The following is a 22,097-nucleotide window of genomic DNA, read 5'->3' as shown; positions in this document are numbered from 1 at the left end:
TCAGCGAGCGAGTGCGCGCGCACGCTTCCACGTCACCGCCGAGATCTTTTGACGAAAAGCGCCACCGCCACCGCCGCCTCCTGCGTCGCATAGACTTAATGTATAGACTGACACACGGGTAGCAACTCCCGCGTTTCTAAGTTTATCTTCCCCGCTTCCCTTTTTCCCGGGGGGAGGGGGCCTGAATTGCGAGCTTCCCATAGGAACCAATGGATAAAACGTTTCAGCACAGGTGCAGCTGGACAGCGGTTTGTGTTTCATCCTCCCACCACCAGTAACTAACAGCTGTCAACGTTTCCCCTTTTTTAAGGGAAATTCCCTTATTCCGAATAGGATTCCTCGCAAGAAAAGGAAAAAGTTGACAGCTATGGTAACTAATAAGACTGGAGCGGGTGCTCTTCTTTCTAATTCCTTCTGGAAATTTTCTAATTCGGGCCTTGAAAACACATGCACAAAATTTAAAAGGCTCATTCTGCGCTTATTTACATAAATATTTTTTTCTCAGGTCTTTGGTCAAAAGAAGCTGCCAGAGTCCCTGCTCTCAGGTAAAAAGACGTGGCACAAAAGGAAAACTGACTGGGAGGAAGGAGGAGAAAGATAAAACTCAGGTACAAGTCCTTAGTTGCAATTTATTCTAATGATTAGCTGGGGTGGAACAGTTCAAGGAGAGACGGGGTCCCCAAATTGCTGGCCTTTCAGCTGCTTCTATTGAACCACCCTGCATCCCTTCTCTTCTCTCCTTCCAGCTGATAGAAGGAGCCTGCATAGTTACCTTCCTGAGCTCACTGGTTTTGAGCTAGGACTCCAGCGGGAAATGTTATTAGATTGCCCTTTGCTGCAAGCTAGGAGGTTTGCTGAGGAGGCGGGAGATGGACCTTGGCTGGAAACCCAAACCAGATTCAGTAGTGGAACAAATTTAAAAATAGAAAACAAGAAATACCCCAAGGGGAGGGGGAATAAAAAATTGCAAGAATAAAATGTTGTCCCAAGCCAGCCTTCAGCCTGCACTCTGGGGTTGCCCCCAAGCAGCAAAATGGGATAACTCACAATATTGGCATTTGCATTTGATCTGGCTAGCAGGTCGTTTTAAAAATTAAGGCCTACACCCATCTTGGCCGCTATCTTTTTTTGAGAGTAAACATGGGTACACTAGAATCATGATTTTAACATTGAATTAAACATTGGACAACTTTCCATTGGAAATTTTGAAAAGTCTTTCAGTGCAAACCAGGAAGTTCTCAATCGATGGATTAGTCCCTATTTCTTATCTCTATACTTCATGCACCATGTCCTCCTAAAATGACGCTCTAGCACGGTGAGCTTCTTTCTCTTTCTTTCTAGTGTAGAGAGTCCCCACCCATAGAGCTGCATATTCAGGCCGGCCGCTATATCAAAATATTGTAGAACGCCCCCTTCAGGCACTCAACTATATTTGCTCCACATACTTCGATTTGTTTTGCGGCCATTTTCTCCTCCCAAGGAACTGTGGGAACTGTAGTTTGATGAGAGGAAGGTATGGCTATTTAACAGAGAAATCTACAGGGCACACTCACTCAAAGCTACATTTCCCAAGAGCCTTTGGGAAAAGGTCGTGGCAGTTAAATTGATCAAAAATGGTTATCAAGGTTTACCAATGTATTGCAGTGGTTAGAATGTTACAGTGGGACTTGGGTTCAAATCCATGCTTGTCCGTGAAACTCACTGGGTGACCTTGAAACAGGCTAGGCAGTGAAGTAGTGACTATTTTTCACAGAGTTGTTCTGAGGATTAAACGGGATATTGTCTGGGAGTAAAGGCAAAAATATTATTTTTCTAAATAAGAATAAGAATAAATCATCTGTAAAGTTCAAGCAAGTTGAAAGAAAGGATGGTTATACATTACTAGGCCTCGGTTTGAACTGCCATTTTGTAGAGGACATTTGTGCTGGCCCAAAGTTTATTTTTATTCCACATTAGCCTCAGGCCTGGTATAAAGTTGCATCATCGTTTGGGGTGTGTCACTGACATGAAATGTATACGTATGAGATTGTGTCCTCATTTTTCCCGTGCAAATTCTGCTTTAGGGCATTTCTATCATTTCAGCTAGTGTGGCATAATAAGCGGCATTATCACTATAAATTTGTTTGCATTTCATTTTAGTCTCATTTTTAATAATAGGTACAGAGAATGCTGCCTTTTGCTAAGCAAGATCATTGGTCTATCTAAACCAGCATTGTCTGCACGGACTGGCAGCAGTTCTGCAGGGTTTCAGGTAGGCAACATTCTCAGCAATACCTGGAAATTCTCCCAGAGAATTGAACCTGGTACCTTAGGAAATTTTACTGGCTGTTGCATTTTTATGGTTTGTATGTTTTATTACATTAAGCAGTATTTTTAAAAAACAAATTCTATTATTTTAGTCCTAAAGGGTGCTGTCCAAAGTGCTGGATATAAGCCAAAGAGTTCTAGATTCAAATCCTTTCTTAGCCATGGAGACATCACCACCTTTCAGCTTACTCTGCCCAATAGACTTATGAGAATGTGTTTATTATTTTTTTAAAAAATTATCCTGCTCTTCAGCTATAAAAGGCTTGCAGAATGGCTTGAAAAAAAGTCAGTCTCTGCCTGTAGGCTTACAACCTAAAAAGACACAGCACAAAAAGAAAAAGGATTGTGAGAGGAGGAAATTTTAAAATTCAGACTCATGTGCATTGTTACAAGTTCTAATGTGAAAACCCTCTACATCTGCCCTCAAATAGCTACCTCTTGGTTGCCAGTTCATTTCCAGGCCTAATTCACGATGCTCATATTCGTGTTTGAAGGCTTGAAATACCCAAATATCTGAAAGAGATGTATATTTTTAGATTCTATTTTTAGATGTATATATTTTTTATATTCTATTATTGTAGGTTGCTTTAAACTGATTTTAATACTGTGTTTTAATTGTAAACTGGGACCTTAGGGCAAAGGATGGGTAATTAATAATAATAATGGTGATAATTATGATGTTACACGCCACCTCAATCTCTGAGCAGTAAGACTCCAGAAATTCTAGGAGCTTATACCGGGTTCGATTTCCTTGGAATGAAGGTCAGCAGAGATTGCGGAGTCTTTAGGATATATGGCTTTACTTACACATATAGACAACCTGAGCATAAGATGGAGGGTGTCACAGCAATAATATCCCAACTGATCTTGCTTCTTCATTAGTCACAGCTTGGGATCTAGCACAGAGTGAGCACATCTCTGTGTCCCAGCTTGCTTACAAAACTCAGCTCACACACATTCTCCTGTTGTTTTCCTACCTAGCAGCTAGGAGGGGTGGTGGTGGAAAAAAGGCCCATATATAAGCCTGGAGGGCCCTGTCGCATATTTGTAGCTCTTGCAATTTAGCTCTTTTGGGATGCCAATGAGGACACTTCAGTGGGTAGCTAAGGCCATTGTCCTACAGAGAAGCTTGTCTGACTAATTCAGCAACTTCCTTTGTCAGGTTCTAACCTTCACTGGGTGCAGGACCCCAAGAACGGGAAGGGCCTCAGGGCCTCATCCAGACACACCCCGAAAACCCACAAGAACAACACCACCACCACCAAGTCAGTGAAAACCAATAAATGACCGCATAAAGAACCATGAGCAGTGCAAAGTGGAAATGTTTTAGCACCTCAAAAACCATTTCAAAATGCAGAATAATATTTGCCCTTTTTGGAAATGCTTTCAGGGGCTCGCAGGCATACAGGGCTCTGAGCATGGGGCAAATGGAGTGTAAAGGAAAGTGTTAGGGGGCGGAGAGGTGATTAGGAATGACTGGCTGCATGAGAGTTGTAATTACTGCATAAAGCACTCCATGCTAGCAATTACCCCTTCCCTCCCCTGCCCCCAGTCTCTGTCCCAGATTAATGATACTTCTGCCACTGTTTTCCATGTCAGAGAAGCGCCCATCCAATTTGGGAAAGCAATTAGTGCGAAATGAGACGGCAGCGGCTGAGTATAATGGGCCATCTTAAGTGTCACTTGTCTGTAAAACTGCGCAGGGACTCGAGTGATGTATCCTGCCGAACGGGGCATTGTAAATATGCCATCATAATGAAGCTACACACACACACACAAGCAACGCTACTTGTCTCAGTCACTCCAACAAGCAAATTGAGCAGAACTACAAACTGCCACCACCTCCCACTAGACACTGACTCGGTGTCTGTATGCTGTCTCAGTAAGGCAGGCTTTGCCAAACTAGGGCCCTCTGGATGTTTTGGACTATTATTCCCATCAGCCACAGCCAGTGCATGCTGGCTGGCAATGATGGGAATCGTAGTCCGAAAGATCTGGAGGGCCCCAAGGTGGCAAAGCCTACAGTGAGGGCTGTGGCCTGCAGTTTAATAATAATAATAATAATAATAATAATAATAATAATAATTTCATTATTTATACCCTGCCCATCTGGCTGGGCTTCCCCAGGCACTCTGGGCAGCTTCCCAAAAAATTAAAATACTGTAATACATCAAACATTAAAAACTTCCCTAAACAGGGCTGCCTTCAGGTGTCTTCTAAAAGTCTGGTAGTTGTTGTTCTCTTTGACATCTGGTGGGAGGGCGTTCCACAGGGAGGGCACCACTACCGAGAAGGCCCTCTGCCTGGTTCCCTGTAACTTGGCTTCTCGCAGTGAGGGAACCGCCAGAAGGCCCTCTGATTCCCTGGAATCTTTTTATTCCCTGGAATCTTTCACCACTCGGGGATTGGGGTGGCGAGCAACAGCAACATTCAGTGTTCCCCCACACCCCTGCTTTCAGATGCCACAAGGCTTTCTGGGTTGTATCGGAGCAAGTTTTACTCGGAGTAAAAAATGAAAATGAAAAATGCAATGGGGCTTCTCTGAGTACAACCAGTATTGGACACACCCCTTGCTTGTTTTTGCTGCAGCAGATTTAACACATAAATACAGGAAAACTCTCTGTGGCTAGATCCAGATTTCTGGCTGGCAATGAGTCTTTTGGCTGCCAGAATTTGAAGATAAGATCTTACCTGAAAGGCAGGTACAAATCTCTTCTTAAAAATGTTTCCAAATGCAATTTGTATTTGAATTATAAAGATTACCTTTGCTTACATGTATACAAGCTGTGTTTTTGTTCTATCTTTAATTATGTGTCCATTTTATATCAATGGAGGAGGCTGTCACTTTGTAACAAGCAGCACTTCCTGGTGGTATATTTTGATAGTAGCAACTATTGGTGCCAGTAAGAAAGGCTAGTTTCAGGCTTTTTGGTATGCAAAATATGATTGTTTGTTTTTAAGCAAATTATGTTTTCTAAAAGCTGACAAATGCTGCGCCAGATTTCCCAGATTCCAGATAACCAAGGCACACCTTTTCTACATTAAAACAGGGGTACACTTTTTTCTTACATCTCCACCCCACCCCCAGTTTACTACTTTTAGAGTGTAAAAGATTAAGAATTACCTGCCCTCAGAGGACCTTGCTTCACCCTCCCTTTGGTTTCTGCACAGGCTGCTGATCTGGACTTCCCTTTTGTCCAGAAGGATGCAAGGCCATGGGCAGTGACTCATGCCGAAGTGCAACAGGCACCCTCCTCTGGAATCAGGCAATTCTTCAGCCTCTCTGCTTTGGCAATGAGTGACTGCTGCAATCCATGCAAGGGCAGGGCAATGTTACCTACCTGCAGTGCTGACTGATTGGAAGAAGGCAAAGGCAAAGCAGTGACTCATACAGAGAAGCAGCAGGCAGTCTCCTTCAAGGGTGGACAATTCTGCAGCATCTTTGGAATGGAGGAAATTGACTGATTGATCAACCAACCCGTGCTCAGTGCAGCGAGTCAGCTGGCTGACTCTCTAGCAGCAGTGTTGAGAAAGGCCCAGCTGGTCTCTTTTGTGAATGGGGGCTATAGAAGCATTTCACTTTTATCTGTTTATTCCTTCCGGCAACTATGGTTTGAGGAGAAATGTGAAGGAGGGGCAGAAAGTAGTGAGGCAGGTAGCCTGGAAAGAACATCATGGGAGAACCTACATCTGATGACAGCTAATCTTTCTCCCTCCTTCCCTCTCATTCCCCCAAGCCATCGAAGTGGTTGCAGAAAATGGCTTTGTTATACCGACTGCCTGAATGAATCACCCCAAATTCAGACTTGGTGTTGTTCACAGTTTAAAAGCCAAATAGGATTATCCTGTGCCGTCCTCTATGAGGGCTGACTCACTTCATTCTTCATTCATAACCTGGGGGATGTGTGTCTATATAGCCCTTTCTAAGAAGCATTGAGTGGGGTGTGGGGTGAGGAGAGGAAATCACCGAGTTGCAATTATGTACAAGTGGGAACCGCAACCGAGTGTTGCAGCGCACTTCCTCACTGCTTAACATGAGTGCTCCTGAGCAGCCATGCCCGCCTCCAGAAAATCCAATTTCCTTCCTCTTACCACCTAGTTTTCTCAATCAGTGAATCACATTTTTTTAATGAGGTGGCCACGTAAAACAAGATAAAATACCAAAGTGATGTGTGCGATTTTTAATATAAAACAAGCTAAGCTATATCCTGCATGTTATAGTGGTTAGAGGGTTTGACTGGGACCTGGGCGACCAGGGTTTGAATCCCTACTTGGTTATGAAGTTCAGTGGGTGACCTTGGGTCAGTTAGAGTGTCTCAACCTAACCTACCTCACAGGGTTGTTGTGGAGAGGTAGGGGACCCATATATGCCACCTTGAGATCCTTGGAGGAAAGGTAAGTGTAATAATACAATTAATAAATATATAAAAAATAAAGCTGATGGTATCCTTTACAAAACTTTGCAGCAAAAAGGGAGGAACCTATTGTTTTCATTGTTGCTTTACTCATATTGGCTAATAAGTAGGGACAACAATAAATAATTTCATGGGTATTTTAGTAAAACGGGAGCAAATTATCCCTTTTGTTCATCTCTGAAAAAGGTGCATGCAGAAAGAACATGAATTAGTGTTTCTGTTGCTCTGTCCTCACAGGGAAAGAGCTGTTATTGTAAGAAATATATCCCCAAAGTGGAAAGAAGGCAATTAAATCTTTCCCTTAGAATAGATCAGCCAATATTTGAGAACAGTCAATATTTCCTCCACACTGTCAGTATTTTGCCTGAGTATGTCAAACCAAAGAGCCCTTTGGTTGTGAAGGGGTGTTCAGTTGTTGCTGCTTGTATCAGTTACAACACTATTAAAAGAAGTCACACAAAATACCTGTAAGTTGCTTGGAGACCTTTGGATAACAAGCAAAAAATAAATACCAGAACTTAAGGTATGCAAACTTGAAGTGGATCAAAGTGCTCTGTCTCCTTTTTAAAAAACCCAACAATTCACTTAAAAAAAAAACCCCCAAACCAGACTTTTGTAGTTTGAAAGGGGCAGAGAAACATATTTAAAAGTGTGTGGGGTAAATGAATGACTTAACAAGAGGACTGGTAAACACCTTACAAGCAAATCAGAATGAATGCAGAATAATTGTCTCACAATAAAATCAGAACAAATGCTCCATAAAGGCCTGATATAGTCTAACGATTGCATAAACTTTGGGCAAGCAAATCAGAACGCTTAAGGAACCAGACGTTTGAAGGAACCACAAGTTGTCAGAATAATCTTGGCTGGTGTTATGTTCTGAGTTGAATAGGATCCAAAATGCAGCAGTCTGATTGGTCCTAGAACAATAGGATCCAGAATACAGCAGTCTGATTGGTCCGCAGGAGCCACCCAATCCAACTCCGGGTGGAAGTGAATCCGCAACCTGATTGGCCTACAGGTGAATCCCAGAATTAGCCAATCACGTGGGGCCCATTGTGTAAATAATGCATATAAAGCAGACATTTCGGGAGAACTTCCATTCCTCACTACTCTGAGCTGAATAAAGAGCATGAAATCCACACTCGACTCAGAGTATATTTCAGCAGGACTCTTAGAAGTCAACACATAGACCAAGATGAGCTGGAGGACCATCAGCACCCTTAATCTAAAGGTTAAGAATGTATTTTGTCTGGCTATAGCCCTGAAGAAGAGGAAAATTTCCAGAAAGACCTAATAATTACAATTTATCACCAAAAGGTTTGGGCACCATGAGCTTGACATAACTACTCTTCTGAAGAAGGCACAGGTGAGCTGAAAATGTATTAAAAGAAATGATGTTTGAAGGTTAAGGAACAAGCAAGCCCCTCATTCATCCATTTCCAACACAATTATGTCTTCACATTCAAATGGGTGGCGTTTGTGAAAAGGAAGTGATGACTTTATGCAGCTTTTCTGAACTCTATGACAATAGCATTTTTAAGAGGCAGAAAACCACCCACCATCACCTCCTGGCCTGCTCTGCCAGCATTTCTAAATACAGCAAACTAAATATGACATAATAGGCATCACTGAAACCTGGTGGGATAAGTCCCACGACTGGAATGTAATAATGGAGGGTTACAATCTATTTCAGAGAAACAGACCAGACAAGAAAGGAGGAGGAGTGGCGTTATATGTCAGGGATGTGTATACCTGTGAAGAGATCCAAGATTTAGAACCTCAAAGCCAAAGTGAGAGCATTTGGGTCAAAATTAAGGGAGAGAAGAATAACAGGGACCTCATTGTGGGAGTTTACTATAGATCCCCAAGCCAAACGGAGGACATAGATGATGCCTTCCTGGAACAGATGGCCAAGCATGCAAAAGGAAGGGAGATAGTAGTAATGGGGGACTTCAATTACCCGGATATTTGCTGGATGTCAAACTCAGCCAAGAGCATAAGGTCAAACAGATTCCTCACTGGCCTTGCAGACAACTTCATTGTCCAGAAAGTGGGAGAAGCAACAAGAGGAACAGCCATTTTAGATCTGGTCCTAACCAATGTTGACGACCTGGTTAGTGGGGTAGAAGTGGAAGGATCATTAGGCGCGAGTGATCATGCTCTTCTGAAGTTTACTATACAGCAGAAAGGAGCAGCCAAGCATACTAGGACTCAATTTCTTGACTTTAGGAAAGCCGACTTTATAAAACTTATAGGAGGGCTGGGTGAGATCCCATGGACAGTAATATTAAAAGGAAAGGGAGTTCATGATGGCTGGGAGTTTGTTAAGAGGGAGATAGTAAAAGCACAACTTCAGGCAATACCAATGAGATGGAAACATGGAAGGTGCCTAAAGAAGCCAGGGTGGCTATCTAAAGAACTTTTAACTGAGTTAAGATTAAAAAAGGATGTGTACAAAAAATGGAAAAGGGGGGAAACCACCAAAGAGGAATTCAAACAAATAGCCAGCACGTGTAGACACAAAGTCAGAAAAGCTAAAGCACAGAATGAACTCAGGCTTGCTAGAGAGGTTAAAAGCAACAAAAAAGGCTTTTATGGGTATGTTCGTAGCAAAAGGAAGAACAAAGAAATAGTGGGGTCACTCAGAGGAGAAGATGGTGTATTGCAAACAGGGGACGCAGAAAGGGCTGAACTCCTCAATGCCTTCTTTGCCTCAGTCTTCTCCAATAAAGAAAACAATGCCCGACCTGAAGAATTTGGAGCAAATGATTCAGCAGAGGAAACACAGCCCAGAATAACTAAGGAGATAGTACAAGAATACTTGGCTAGTTTAGATGTATTCAAGTCTCCAGGGCCAGATGAACTGCATCCAAGAGTATTAAAAGAACTGGCAGATGTGATCTCAGAACCACTGGCAGTCATCTTCGAGAATTCCTGGAGAACAGGCGAAGTCCCGGCAGACTGGAGGAGGGCAAATGTTGTCCCTATTTTCAAAAAGGGGAAAAGAGAGGACCCAAATAATTACCGCCCAGTCAGTCTGACATCAATACCAGGGAAGATTCTGGAGCAGATCATTAAGAAAGGAATGCTGTGATCACCAATAGTCAGCATGGATTTCTGAAAAATAAGTCATGTCAGACTAACCTGATCTCGTTTTTTGACAGAATTACAAGCCTGGTAGATGAAGGGAATGCAGTGGATGTAGCCTACCTTGATTTCAGCAAGGCATTTGACAAGGTGCCCCATGATATTCTTGTAAAGAAGCTGGTAAAATGCGGTCTTGACTATGCTACCACTCAGTGGATTTGTAACTGGCTGACTGACCGAACCCAAAGGGTGCTCATCAATGGTTCCTCTTCATCCTGGAGAAGAGTGACTAGTGGGGTGCCACAGGGTTCTGTCTTGGGTCCGGTCTTATTCAACATCTTTATCAACGACTTTGTGGTGGCCTGGGATTCCGATTCAGAGGCTGAACCAGAGGAATCCCAGCCTGCATAGGAGTCCCCGCCTCCAGGGCCGGCTGAACTGGGGCAAGGCCTAGATTCTGAGGAGCCTGCACCTGTGTCAGATCCTCAGGAGCAGGCACCAGGTGAAACCCTTCTGGCCCCAGAGGTGCTTGAGGACTCAGTGGCTACAGGTGAGCCTCCTCCGGGGCCCAGTAACCCTTCGGCCTCTCCTGAACTACAGAGGCTTAGGGCAGAGAGGCGAAGGGAACTGGTTGCTCCCAGGAGGAGTGCTCGCCTTAAGGCCAGAGGAGGCGGGGCTCCTGGGGACCGGGACCGCCCCTGGCCTTAGAAGAAGATAAAGGTCAGTCAGCCCGGTCCCAGGTTGCGGGAGCAACGTCGTTGTTGGCTTCAGATCTTCCAGCGTTCCTGTTCCCTGCCCGGCCTCCTGCTTCTGACCTTCCAGCGTTCCTGTGCCCGCCCGGCTCCCAGTGTCGGACCTCGCCTCTCATCTTGTGAACTCTGACTACGATCACGGTACCTTCCCCCCGGGGCCAGCACAGACTTGGATGATGGACTCAAGGGCATCCTGATCAAATTTGCAGATGACACCAAACTGGGAGGGGTGGCTAACACCCCAGAGGACAGGATCACACTTCAAAATGACCTTGACAGATTAGAGAACTGGGCCAAAACAAACAAGATGAATTTTAATAGGGAGAAATGTAAAGTATTGCACTTGGGCAAAAAAAATGAGAGGCACAAATACAAGATGGGTGACACCTGGCTTGAGAGCAGTACATGTGAAAAGGATCTAGGAGTCTTGGTTGACCACAAACTTGACATGAGCCAACAGTGTGACGCGGCAGCTAAAAAAGCCAATGCAATTCTGGGCTGCATCAATAGGAGTATTGCATCTAGATCAAGGGAAGTAATAGTGCCACTGTATTCTGCTCTGGTCAGACCTCACCTGGAGTACTGTGTCCAGTTCTGGGCACCACAGTTCAAGAAGGACACTGACAAACTGGAACGTGTCCAGAGGAGGGCAACCAAAATGGTCAAAGGCCTGGAAACGATGCCTTATGAAGAACGGCTAAGGAAGCTGGGCATGTTTAGCCTGGAGAAGAGGAGGTTAAGGGGTGATATGATAGCCATGTTCAAATATATAAAAGGATGTCACATAGAGGAGGGAGAAAGGTTGTTTTCTGCTGCTCCAGAGAAGCGGACACGGAGCAATGGTTCCAAACTACAAGAAAAAAGATTCCACCTAAACATTAGGAAGACCTTCCTGACAGTAAGAGCTGTTCAACAGTGGAATTTGCTGCCAAGGAGTGTGGTGGAGTCTCCTTCTTTGGAGGTCTTTAAGCAGAGGCTTGACAACCATATGTCAGGAGTGCTCTGATGGTGTTTCCTGCTTCGCAGGGGGTTGGACTTGATGGCCCTTGTGGTCTCTTCCAACTCTATGATTCTATGATTCTATGATTCTGGCTCATTTCCTTTAAACAAGGCATTTGTAAGGCAACATAGCATTTACACAAAGCTGTTAGTAGAGAGCAAGTGGGGATTATGCAGCAGAGGGGGCTGAAAGCCTGGATCTCTCCATAGGGAGGTCCCCCTCTGATGTGTCAACTCTTATCTCAGATGTTGAATCACCCCTTTTTGGCTCTTGCTGAGTCAGGGTCTGTTCTGGGGTGGGGCATTGGGAACGGGGGCGGAGGGCGAGCAGGCAGGCACCCTAGAGATTTATTCCTCATCTCCATGCTGCATCTCAGAGATAAAACGCAATTCCAGAGCAAGGGAAAATTCATAACTATGTCATGAAAAAAGGCATTTATTGAACTCCAAGGAATATCTCTTCCCTTTGCCAAGCTAAAACAGCTTTTGCCAACCTGGTGCCCTCTAGAAATTTTGGACTACAATTCCCATCAGCCCCAGTCATTGGTTTGAGCCAATGCAAGACAGCCAATTCCACATGTTATGCTTTTAGATATTCTGTGGACACATACACACCGCACATTTAAAGCACATTGCTTCCCCCAAAGAATCGTGACAACACTAGTGAAAGAGTGCTGGGAATTGTAGTAGTGGTAAACTATAGTTCCCAGGATTCCTTGGGGGAAGGAACGTGCTTTAAATGTATGCTGTCATGCTATAGGAAAATGAAATGCACGCATAAATATGATACGTTGTATAACTAAATTGCTGTCTTTATTTTCCTTTCCCATTAACTTTTCTAGGTTTCTTTGGGGAAATGAAAGTGAGCGGTACAAATATGAAATGAAACACTGCCGTGCTTGTGCCAGCCATTTATTATTTATTCCATAACAGTTTTGTTTCATTTACAAATCACTTCCCATGAGTCAAAGCAATTCATTTATCATATTTGCATCAAATATTCATGGTGTTGCAAGTTGTGGGTTTAAAGATCAATCAAAGGATGGGCAGTGTTCTGTGTGCTGGAATCCCTGGGATTACTGGTGGCAACGGGTCATCTGAACTTCCCTCTCCTTTTTGCTGTGGCCACAGGAAGCCATAGGGTGGGTGAGCATTGGGGGGAGGTAGAGGGGGCCCTGCCGCCCCATCCATGCACACACACCTTTCAGACATTGGGCTGAAGTGGGAGAAGGGCCATTGCTCACTGGGAGTGTGGGAGAACACTTGCTTTGCATGCAGAAGGTCCCAGGTCCATTCCCTGGCATCTTCAGGTAGGGCTCGGTGCAACCCTAGTCTGAAACCCTGGACAGCTACTGCCAGCCATATTGCAGGTATTAATATTGTGCATCATGAAGCAATTGGATGCATAAAGGCTGGCTCCTTTTGGAATAAAAATGGTCCAGACCCATCATTATAATTCAAAGCATTGCTAACCAGGACTTCTTCAAAACAGGTACGAAAACATCAGTCATACATCCAGATAATGCTATTAAGCATATGCTTATTCAAGCATAAGCTTTTCTTAAAATATATATAACAGAATTATGATCAGAGTAAAAATCTAATCTGTCTCTTCCATAGCTTGCATTAGCCTGCATTCAGCCTAAGGCTATGCAGCTCCTGGAAAGGCTTTATTATTACATCCTTTGTTGTCTCTGTGGCGTCCAAGAAAGACTAACAGGCAACTCCATTCAAGATGGAGATTTGCAATGGAATACCCTCATGTGAACTAAGGTTAAACACTCACACGAGTGCTAGCAGAGAGCATCAAATTTTAACCATTAACTCAGTTAGAAGCTTAGAGAACTTTGGTATGGCCCAGTGGAATTTTCTAGTGCTAAACCCTTTCAGCAATAAATGTCTAATATACTTACAGGCATTTTCCATTTTAGTGTGCAGTTAAACAACTATACTTTCCAAGTCACTGTACACAGTACAGTACTTATTGGGACATGAGTGGCACTGTGGTCTAAACCACTGAGCCTCTTGGGCTTGCTGATCAGAAGGTCGGCGGTTCAAATTCCCGTGACGGGTGAGCTCCTGTTGCTCTATCCCCGCTCCTGCCAACCTAGCAGTTCAAAAGCATGCTAGTGCAAGTAGATAAATAGGTACTGCTGCAGGGGGAAGGTGAATGCACTCTGGTTTCCATCACAGTGTTCTGTTGTGCCAGAAGTGGTTTAGTCATGCTGGCCACATAACCTGGAAAGCTGTCTGTGGACAAACACTGGTTCTCTTCGCCTGAAAGTGAGATGAGCTCCACGATTCCATAGTTGCCCTTGACTGGACTTAACCGTCCAGGGGTCCTTTACCTTTACCTTACCTTTACAGAGCACTCAAAAAGATGGATCAGTGACCTGATTAAATACAAGTCAGAGCTTTCTACATTCCTATTTAAATCAGCCCTTTATTCAGAATCATGAGGACTAGAAACTTACTTTCTTTTTAGGGGAAGGAGCATAGCTACTGCTTCGCATGCAGAAGGTCCCAGGTCCATTCCTTGGCATCTCCTGGTAGTATTGGGACAGACCCTACTGCCTCGCCACCTGAAACCCAGGACAATAATGAGGTAGGAGGACCAAAGTTGCAACTTGATATCAGGCAGCTTCTGCACCAGCCTAATAGATCCAACAAGATTTTGCTTTTGATCTGCTCTGCCTCTTCCCCTTTTGGTTCCAGCCAACCGATTCCCATTCATATTGTTAGGTTTGTACTCTAGTAACTTGCTCTGCTGTCTTCCCTTTTCCTAATGAATGGGAAAGTGATGGGCACTCTTGTCACACGGCATGCGCCAGACCCTAGTCATCTGCCCTTGTTTAATCACACATGAATTAATATCACAACAGCAAATCTCTTCCACACGCCTGGCAAGGTTCAGCTAATGAGGCTGCTCGATCGTCAGGCATCAAACCCAACAGGCTGTGAGATGTTCCTCCTGCCTGTCTATGTTTGCAAAAGCTGTTGTCTGTGCTGGAGAAAAATGCAGTTTAATTTTCAGGATTATTATCCTGTGGGTGATGAACAGCCTATGGCTGTTTTCCAGCCTTTAGGGGTTGGAACTGGGGGTGGGGATGGGAGAGGCAACTCAGAATTAGATTTGAGCTGAGGAAAGACAAAAGAGGCTTCATGTTTGAACTCCTTGGTGGCCTGCCACTCATTTCCTTAGAAGCAGGATCCTTAGATCCTTAGAGTAACCTTGTCTCCATCAACACAGATGTCACTAAGGTGGAAATAATAGCACAGGGAAACAGTGCATAGTTAAACTACGGAACTCGCTCCCACAGGAAAGAGTGATGGACACCAACTTGATGGCTTTAAAAGAGGATCGGACAAATTCATGGAGGAAGGAGGAAGCTATCAGTGCCTACCTGTCATGATGGCTATGCTTTGCCTCCATGGTTGGCAATGGGGCATCTGTTTGGCCACTGTGAGAACAGGATGCTAGACTAGATGGGCCATTGGCCTGATCCAGCTTTCTTATGACCCGAATGGCTGAGAGGGTCAGAGCATCCTCACTACATAGATAGGCTAACGTGTAGGGGTTTTTGATTCTGAGAAAAGGACAATTACAGAGCATTTATTAATTGGGTGGAACAGCAGGTGGGGCTGAATGTGGCCCTTATAGCCTCCCCATCTGGCCCTTAGAACTCTCCCAGGCTATACCCCTCGTCGTTGTCCCCCAGTGCTTTTTCCTGGCTGGAAACTGTCCTTGAATGGTGTGGTAATGCCCCTCATTTGCTTTGTTTATCAGGCAAAGATTTGGACTAGATGACCCTCATGGTCCTTTCCAACTCTACTGTTCTATGATTCTGATACTGAGGAGCAAAGGGAAATGTGGGAGCTGGGAGAGGAAAATCTCTGTGGCCTCCGCTACCATCATTTCTCAGCAGAAAGATGAGAGGGGCAGTGCGGGTGGAGGGAGGTGTTTACACAGCTCCATGGAACAAACTCCGAAGCTCGTTTTAGATCTCACTCAGGGCTCATTTTGCTTTGAATCACTGCAATTTATCCCCGTTTCCCCAATTCCTCTGGGACAAGAGCAAAGGCAGGCTTGTGCTGAGCACCCTCTCCCTCTCCCACACATGTACACTCACACACACACCCCACATACCCCACACAAACCGGGCCAAGATCTTGGGCATGGATGGTCTTCTTAACAGATGTTCACTTATCTTATTTCTTCCCTTGTTGCCCTTAATGAAGCTGGTGAGCCCACAAGTGCCTTCACCCTCATCCCCACTGTGGGGGACTTATCAACATGGGGCAGGGTGTGTGTTTGTGAGAGAGACAGAGTGTGGTGATATCACCCCTTTAGGATCAGTTTATGGGAATAGGTTAGCACCTCAGAAATAATGAGCTTCCATACAGCTGTCTCCCGTTAAGGCTTCCAGGCCGGTGTCACAAGGTACCTGGGTGGAAGAGGTGAACGCCCATGGTCTAAGTTCCCATAAAACCTGGATTGGCGGGAGTTCTCAGCAGCCAGCTAAGCCGAGGTCAGCGTCTATTTGGGCTTTTGACAGCATCTTCTTCTGTTGCTCAGCCTACTGAGATTTAAGTGTAAGTGTTGATGTTCATTAGCTGGATAAGTTAGCGTTTGTTGCTTTCTTACCTTCTGAGCTATTTTAATCTGTGTAATTATTTGGAGTTTTTCCTCCCTTGTAGAGTTTCGTTTTAGTAAAGTCTCTGTATGATTTTATGAAATTTGGTCTGGTCAGAGTTCCTGAACCCTTTCATTCTGACCACGCTTTTCGGAGCAAGGGTCATCCACCACACAGAGAGGGAGATGATGTGCCCAGGACCAATTCCTGTTTCTGCTCCAAAGTTGCAACAACCTCCCATCCCGTGAACCTCCTGCTCTTTGCAGAGAGCGAAGCCGCATTTAAATTTCTCCCCATTTTGTTATTCCCCTGATAAATCCCCTCCTTACCTCCCCACAGCTCTATAAGCTCCACTGGGAGTTTCTGAGTTCGTATCCAGCTATCTAAGCATGCTACAAATATTCCATTGTGTGTGTGCGCACGCAGGAACAGCCCCAATCCTAAAAAGTACATTTCCTTGGGAAGGGGGCCCCAGACGTCCCTTGCTGCTGAGAGTTCCAAGTCATGATGTTTAGGAGTTTGGGCTGACGACAGGCAGAAATCCAACTGATCCATCATCATTTCCTGGCACAGCTGCAGTGACGGAGACTCTTGTGTCAGTCGAATGTCTGCCTATGGAGTTGTGGCAGAGAGGGTGGTACCTCCCCTGGGGGTGGAGAGGGTGGGATGAGGATGCAGATTCCAGCTTGATCATGGATGTCAGCTGGGGAAAGGGTGGAGCCAGAGGGAGGGGGTTCTCCCTCCACCACCCCCTGCCTGCAGTTATATACAAGTTGTAGAAGCAGCAGCAGCAGCAGCAGCAGCAGTAGTGAGAGAGAGAGAGAGAGAGAGAGAGAGAGAGAGAGAGAGAGATACCTCCTCCACCTTTGACTCACAAAGGACTAGCATCTTCTCTTCGAACCAAATAAGGCAGCTGCCACCCTGCTCCTGAGCCCACCTGAACCAGGACTGAACTTCACCTGTGCTCATGGTTTTATGGCAAGTCTCCCGCAGGCCCCTATGGAAAGCCCTGGGCTTCCTGGGCTTGATCCTGCTGGTGGCCCCAGCAGGCGCCTGGTACAAGCATGTGGCCAGCCCTAGGTACCACACCGTGGGGCGAGCTTCAGGGCTTCTGATGGGAGTCAGGCGCTCCCCTTACCTGTGGCGCCGGCAGGCAGCAGAGGGCTCCCGGGATAGCCTGGAGGCTGCCCCCACCCTGCCCGTCAGCAGGGCCACTCAGTGGCTGACACTCCAGCAGGCAGAGGAGGAGGAGGGACCCTGGAGCACTCTGGATCTGCAGCCTCACCTGTCCTCCCAGGTGGGCACCTGGAAAGATGCTGCTTCTGCTGCCGCAGGGGCCATCAAGAGAACGCTCTGGCCTCAGGCCTCGCAGAAGAACCACGCCAGGCACCAAGGGAGGATCTGGGCAGCCCTGTGCCCAACAGGATGCCAGGAGGCTCTCTGGCAAAGCCCTGCCATGCACCCGAAGCTCCTGGAAAGGCTGATGTGGAAGACAGGACAGCCCAGCACATCGAAGGAGGCCAGGTAATTGGGCACAGTAAGTCCAGAGTCTTAAGCCTTAGAGGGCATCTAGGACATAGCTGTCAACCTTTCCCTTTTTTAAAGGGAAATTCCCTTATTCTGAATAGGATTCCTCGCAAGAAAAGGGAAAAGTTGACAGCTATGATCTAGGATGCAGCACTTGTAAGACAGATGAGCTTTCCCTTGGCCCACTTCTAGGGGGTTTCCTGACAAAGTTTTCATATTTATGGACAAGGGTCATGCCTCAGTGGTGGAGCATCTGCTTGGCATGCAGAAGGACCCCTTCCCTTTAGTAACAAACCCCTTTCCCAAGGTTGAGGTTGCTATCCAAGGACAGGGCATTGGAATGTAGAAGGCTGTCTTAAACCAACTGATTCATCTAGGTCAGTGTCTGGAGGGAGCTCTCCAGGCAAGAACCTCACCTAGCCCTGCTTGGAGATGCTGCAGACCCAACCTGGGACCTTCTGCATGCAGCGCAGGTGCTCAACCACTGAGCTGCAGTTCTTTCCATTAAGGCAAAGGAAGCTACCTTAAACTGAGTCAGACTGTTGGTCCATCTAGCTCATTATTGTCTACACTGACTGGCAGCAGCTCTCCAGGGTTTCAGGCAGGAGGTCTTTCCCATTCTTACCTGACGATGCTGGGGATTGAACCTAGGACCTTCTTCATGAGAAGCAGGTGCTCAGGCACTGAGCTGTGGCCTTTCCCCTTTGAGTTTTCACATTAGACCCTCCTGACAGTGCAGCATGTTTCACAAATTCAACCAGGTGGCTACCTGGAGCAGAGCTTTTAGTGGGCTGGCTCCCTCTGGAATACTCTGTTAGACAATTGCTCAACTGTTTGGTGTTTCTGATACCTGCTCAAAACCCTTCTGTACACCCAGGCAATTTCAGGATGTTGATATTGGCTGTGGCAGGAACAGGCAACCTTTGGCTTCTGGACTCCAGCCCTCATCATCTCATAGACCATTGGCCATGCTGGCATCTGGGGCTGCTGGGAGTTGGAGTTCAGTGACACCTGGAGGGTCACAGTGTCCCCATCCTTAGGTTGTGGGCACCTACTGATCTGCCAGGTTTTTTATCACTGTCCTTTTCTTTGAGTGCCTTATTTTAATTTTTATGCATGCTGCTCCAAGAGCTTTCTGAATAGGGAGAGGTTTGTAAACACAAATGAGCAACAATAGCGATGGGACAAAATTACACTGCTAGGAAAACAATACAGACCCTCCTTTCAGCTTCTTAGAATCACAGAATCATGCGTTGTAAGGGACTCAAAGGGTCATCTAGTCCAACCCCCTGCAATTCAGGAATTGCAGCTAAAGTATTTGATGGTCACCCAACCTCTGTTTAAAAACCTCAAAGGAAGAAGAGTCCACCACCTTCCAAGGGAGTCTGTTCCACTTTCGAACAGCTCTTACTGTCAGAAAGTTCTCCCTGTCATTTGAAGCCATTGGTTCAGGTCCTAGCTTCCGAAGTAGGAGAAAATGGCAAGGGCGCAATCCAGGGATTGCCCAAGTCATCATTTGAGCCAATTGTGTTTTGGAACAAGAGGTATCAGCAACCAGGGGACTAGCTTCCCTTCCTGGCAGCAAGTCAAGAGAAAAGGGCAGGGCTGCGTATGCTGCCTCGAAGATGAGAAACCAGGCTGGGGTTTATGTGAGGTCTTTGTGGAAGACAGATCCCAAGGAAAAACCTCTTCACTCCCCCAGTTCACTTAGGCCCGTAGTGAGCAAGAAGGCATTTCCCACAAAACGGAAATGACCACGGGAGCCCTTCTTCTGGCTCCACAATGCTGAAGGGGAGAACATTTGTTTTGATCACAGAAGTGTTTGCTGCCCTGGGCTCCTTTGGGCGGGAGGGTGGGATATAAATTTAATTGAGCAAAATGAATGAATGAATAAGTTGGCTGTGCCTGTCGTTAGCTCTGGCTCCAGCCGATCTTGGGCTCCACAAATCCCAAAGGAGCACTAGCCACCAGTGATGAAAAAGTTTAAGGCTGCTAGCCTAAATACGTAAGGATTAATCTCCAGACTCTCTACCATCTTGGTTGCCCTCCTCTGCACATTCCCGAGCTTATCAATATCGTGCAGCAAGAGGAGAACTGTTAGATAAAGAATGTGTTTTTTTAGATCAAGGAGTATGCAAGCTTTGGAGTTCCACTGAACTCTACAGCAGGCAGAGTAGATCCTTTATACCTATCTATACAGTACCAATTATGCAGAATGCTAGGTGAAGAGAAGCTGCCCTTCCTTCCTTCCTTCCTTCCTTCCTTCCTTCCTTCCTTCCTTCCTTCCTCTTTCATCCCCCCGCCCTGCCACACTGCTTCACTTCTGCAAGGACATCGCTGGATTTCTTCATTACTTGCTAATGCAACTCTGGGCGAGTTACAAAGGGAGGTGGCAATGGGCCCCAGTGTCAAGTATTATCTTTGAGATTTGCTCTGTTGCATTTTACCTGCATGCCTGACAGCCAACACTTGATGATGCACTCATCAATTGATGGGAAGATATGTGTGAACCTGCCCATAAACGCCATCTAATGTGCTGCTGCTGTGTACAGGAAGTGTACTGCAGACTTCCAACCTGGTGCCCTTCAGATGTTCAGGACTACGACTCCAATCGGCCCCAGTCCACACAGCTGAACGATGCTAGGACAGGTGGGAATCCAAAATATTTGGAGGGCACCAGGTTAGTGAAGGCTGGCCCATGGCACGAGGGTGGAAGTAACTGACCTAAGAGCCTCAGGGTTCCAGCCAGGAAGGTATTGAGTTCTCTGTCTCTCAGACATCATTCCAATGCACCCTTTCTCCCCCCCCCCCACAGCATAATGAAGCCAGGAGATGAGGTAAGTTACGAAGGAGAAAGGGAGCACAGGACAGCAGTCCCAAGGATCTGATAAAGTTTAGTTTGGGGGTGTGTGTTAGAAAATTGTCCATTTTGTTGATGTGGAAAACTGAGGCCAAATTAGAAAACGTGAATTGCTTGAGTGTATGTGGCAGAGAACTAAGACTCTCTTTTCTCTCAATTTAGCAACCCTGAGATCTAATCTCTGATGAGATGAGGTACCCTGCTGAAGGAGTTGTCTGAAGCAGGCTGGTGGATAAGCATAGAAACTGAATTCCAGTACCTGAGAACGAAAAAATTTTGGAGCATCCTTTTGGAACCATGCATAGTCACACATCCCCAACCAAGGGAAGAAGCTGTGAAACCCCTAGTGTCATATAATTGTGTGGATTCTCCATCAGCAGCTATAGGATGCCTGCACTTTCCTGGTTCCTGGGATCGGGGCCAGAAGCTTTTTGATTGCCTTTTTCCAACAAGTAGGGGCATGGGTAGGAAGAGCCCTGTTGTTGTTATTATTATTATTATTTTAACCAACTTCATGCTCACATTTTTTGGGGGTGGGGAAACAAAAGTGATATATTGTGTTGTTTATAACGGCTTCTCTGCAATATGGTAATATGTATTCATGTTCTCTCTCCCCACACACCCAAGGATGCTGTACTAATTAAAAACAAGATTTAATGAAATGAAAACCCTGTGCTTTCTTGTGTTATAAGGATTAGACAAATTCTTGAGGACAGCAAGATGATTTCTCAATTTAGTAGCGAACTCAAGGGAGTGATTTCAACAGGATTGGAAGCCAAATGGGAACACTGAGGAAGAAGAAGGGGGGGGGGGGAATCAACAGGCCAAGGGGAACTCTGTAGTTAACAGAGGTGAAACAAATCTTTGCATGTGTTCTAAAATATGGAACAAATATGGAGCCTCACCCCACAAAAACCACCAGTCAAAAAGGACTGAGTAGCCATAGAATTTGGGATGTTAGCTGGGAAAAGAAAAATTGGTGTATGTGTGGGAGGAAATGCAATGGAGTATTCTGGAGAAGGGTGTGGTGGATGGCTGGTGTAATACTGAACAGGGTGTGGAATTTTAACAGCATAAAGTTTTGCGGCATGTTAAAGACCAATGGATTATTTTAGGGCATGAGGGTTTTTTTGGACTACAGTGTGCTTCATCAGCTAGATTAAGGGCTATTCTCATTAGGAAGGTATGCCTGTATACATGAGAGTAAAGTCGGAAGGGAATAATAGAATCATCTAATTGTAGAGTTGTAAGGGACCCAGAAGGTCATCCACTCCAGCCCCCTGAAATACAGAAAAAAATGTGTTACCCATCTATGGTCAATGGATCCAGCTACTGCTTAATTTTTTTTTTTTAATCGATCTGCTAACGAACAAACAGACACGTACAAACATGACTAAAAGAAAGAAAACAAAGAATAAAGAATTTAAACCATAAAGCATTGCAGCCTGGAAGAACAAAAGTATGAAGATATGGCACACCTCCAAAGGGATAATAAGGTATTAACTCAGACAAA

The 22,097-nt window shown here is 45.5% G+C and overlaps 1 protein-coding gene across 2 annotated transcripts; it reads left to right on the top strand.

Annotated features, from left to right (window-relative positions):
* Positions 1-62: 62 nt before the first annotated feature.
* On the top strand, positions 63-21,215 carry NPW (neuropeptide W). 2 transcript variants are annotated; one of them, XR_014151196.1, is made up of 4 exons: positions 63-232; positions 506-608; positions 2,158-2,251; positions 3,470-4,253. XR_014151196.1 is itself a non-coding variant. In XM_081840441.1 (2 exons), the coding sequence occupies exons 1-2, from the start codon at positions 17,165-17,167 to the stop codon at positions 20,760-20,762; spliced, it is 573 nt and encodes a 190-aa protein (XP_081696567.1). In that variant the 5' UTR covers positions 16,896-17,164; the 3' UTR covers positions 20,763-21,215. The 2 variants fall into 2 exon arrangements, 1 of the variants encoding a protein (XP_081696567.1); XM_081840441.1 differs by lacking the exons at positions 63-232; positions 506-608; positions 2,158-2,251; positions 3,470-4,253 and adding exons at positions 16,896-17,721; positions 20,747-21,215.
* The last annotated feature ends 882 nt before the right edge of the window (positions 21,216-22,097 follow it).

This window comes from Podarcis erhardii (assembly GCF_964252035.2).
Source record: "Podarcis erhardii genome assembly, chromosome: 14".
Lineage (NCBI taxonomy): Eukaryota > Metazoa > Chordata > Lepidosauria > Squamata > Lacertidae > Podarcis > Podarcis erhardii.
Note: the sequence above shows the minus strand (reverse complement) of the source record. Positions and strands in the feature narration are given on the sequence as shown.

Bases quoted from the DNA above. Each gene is read 5' to 3' on its own strand.
- NPW (XM_081840441.1), top strand. From the start codon at position 17,165: ATGGTTTTATGGCAAGTCTCCCGCAGGCCCCTATGGAAAGCCCTGGGC.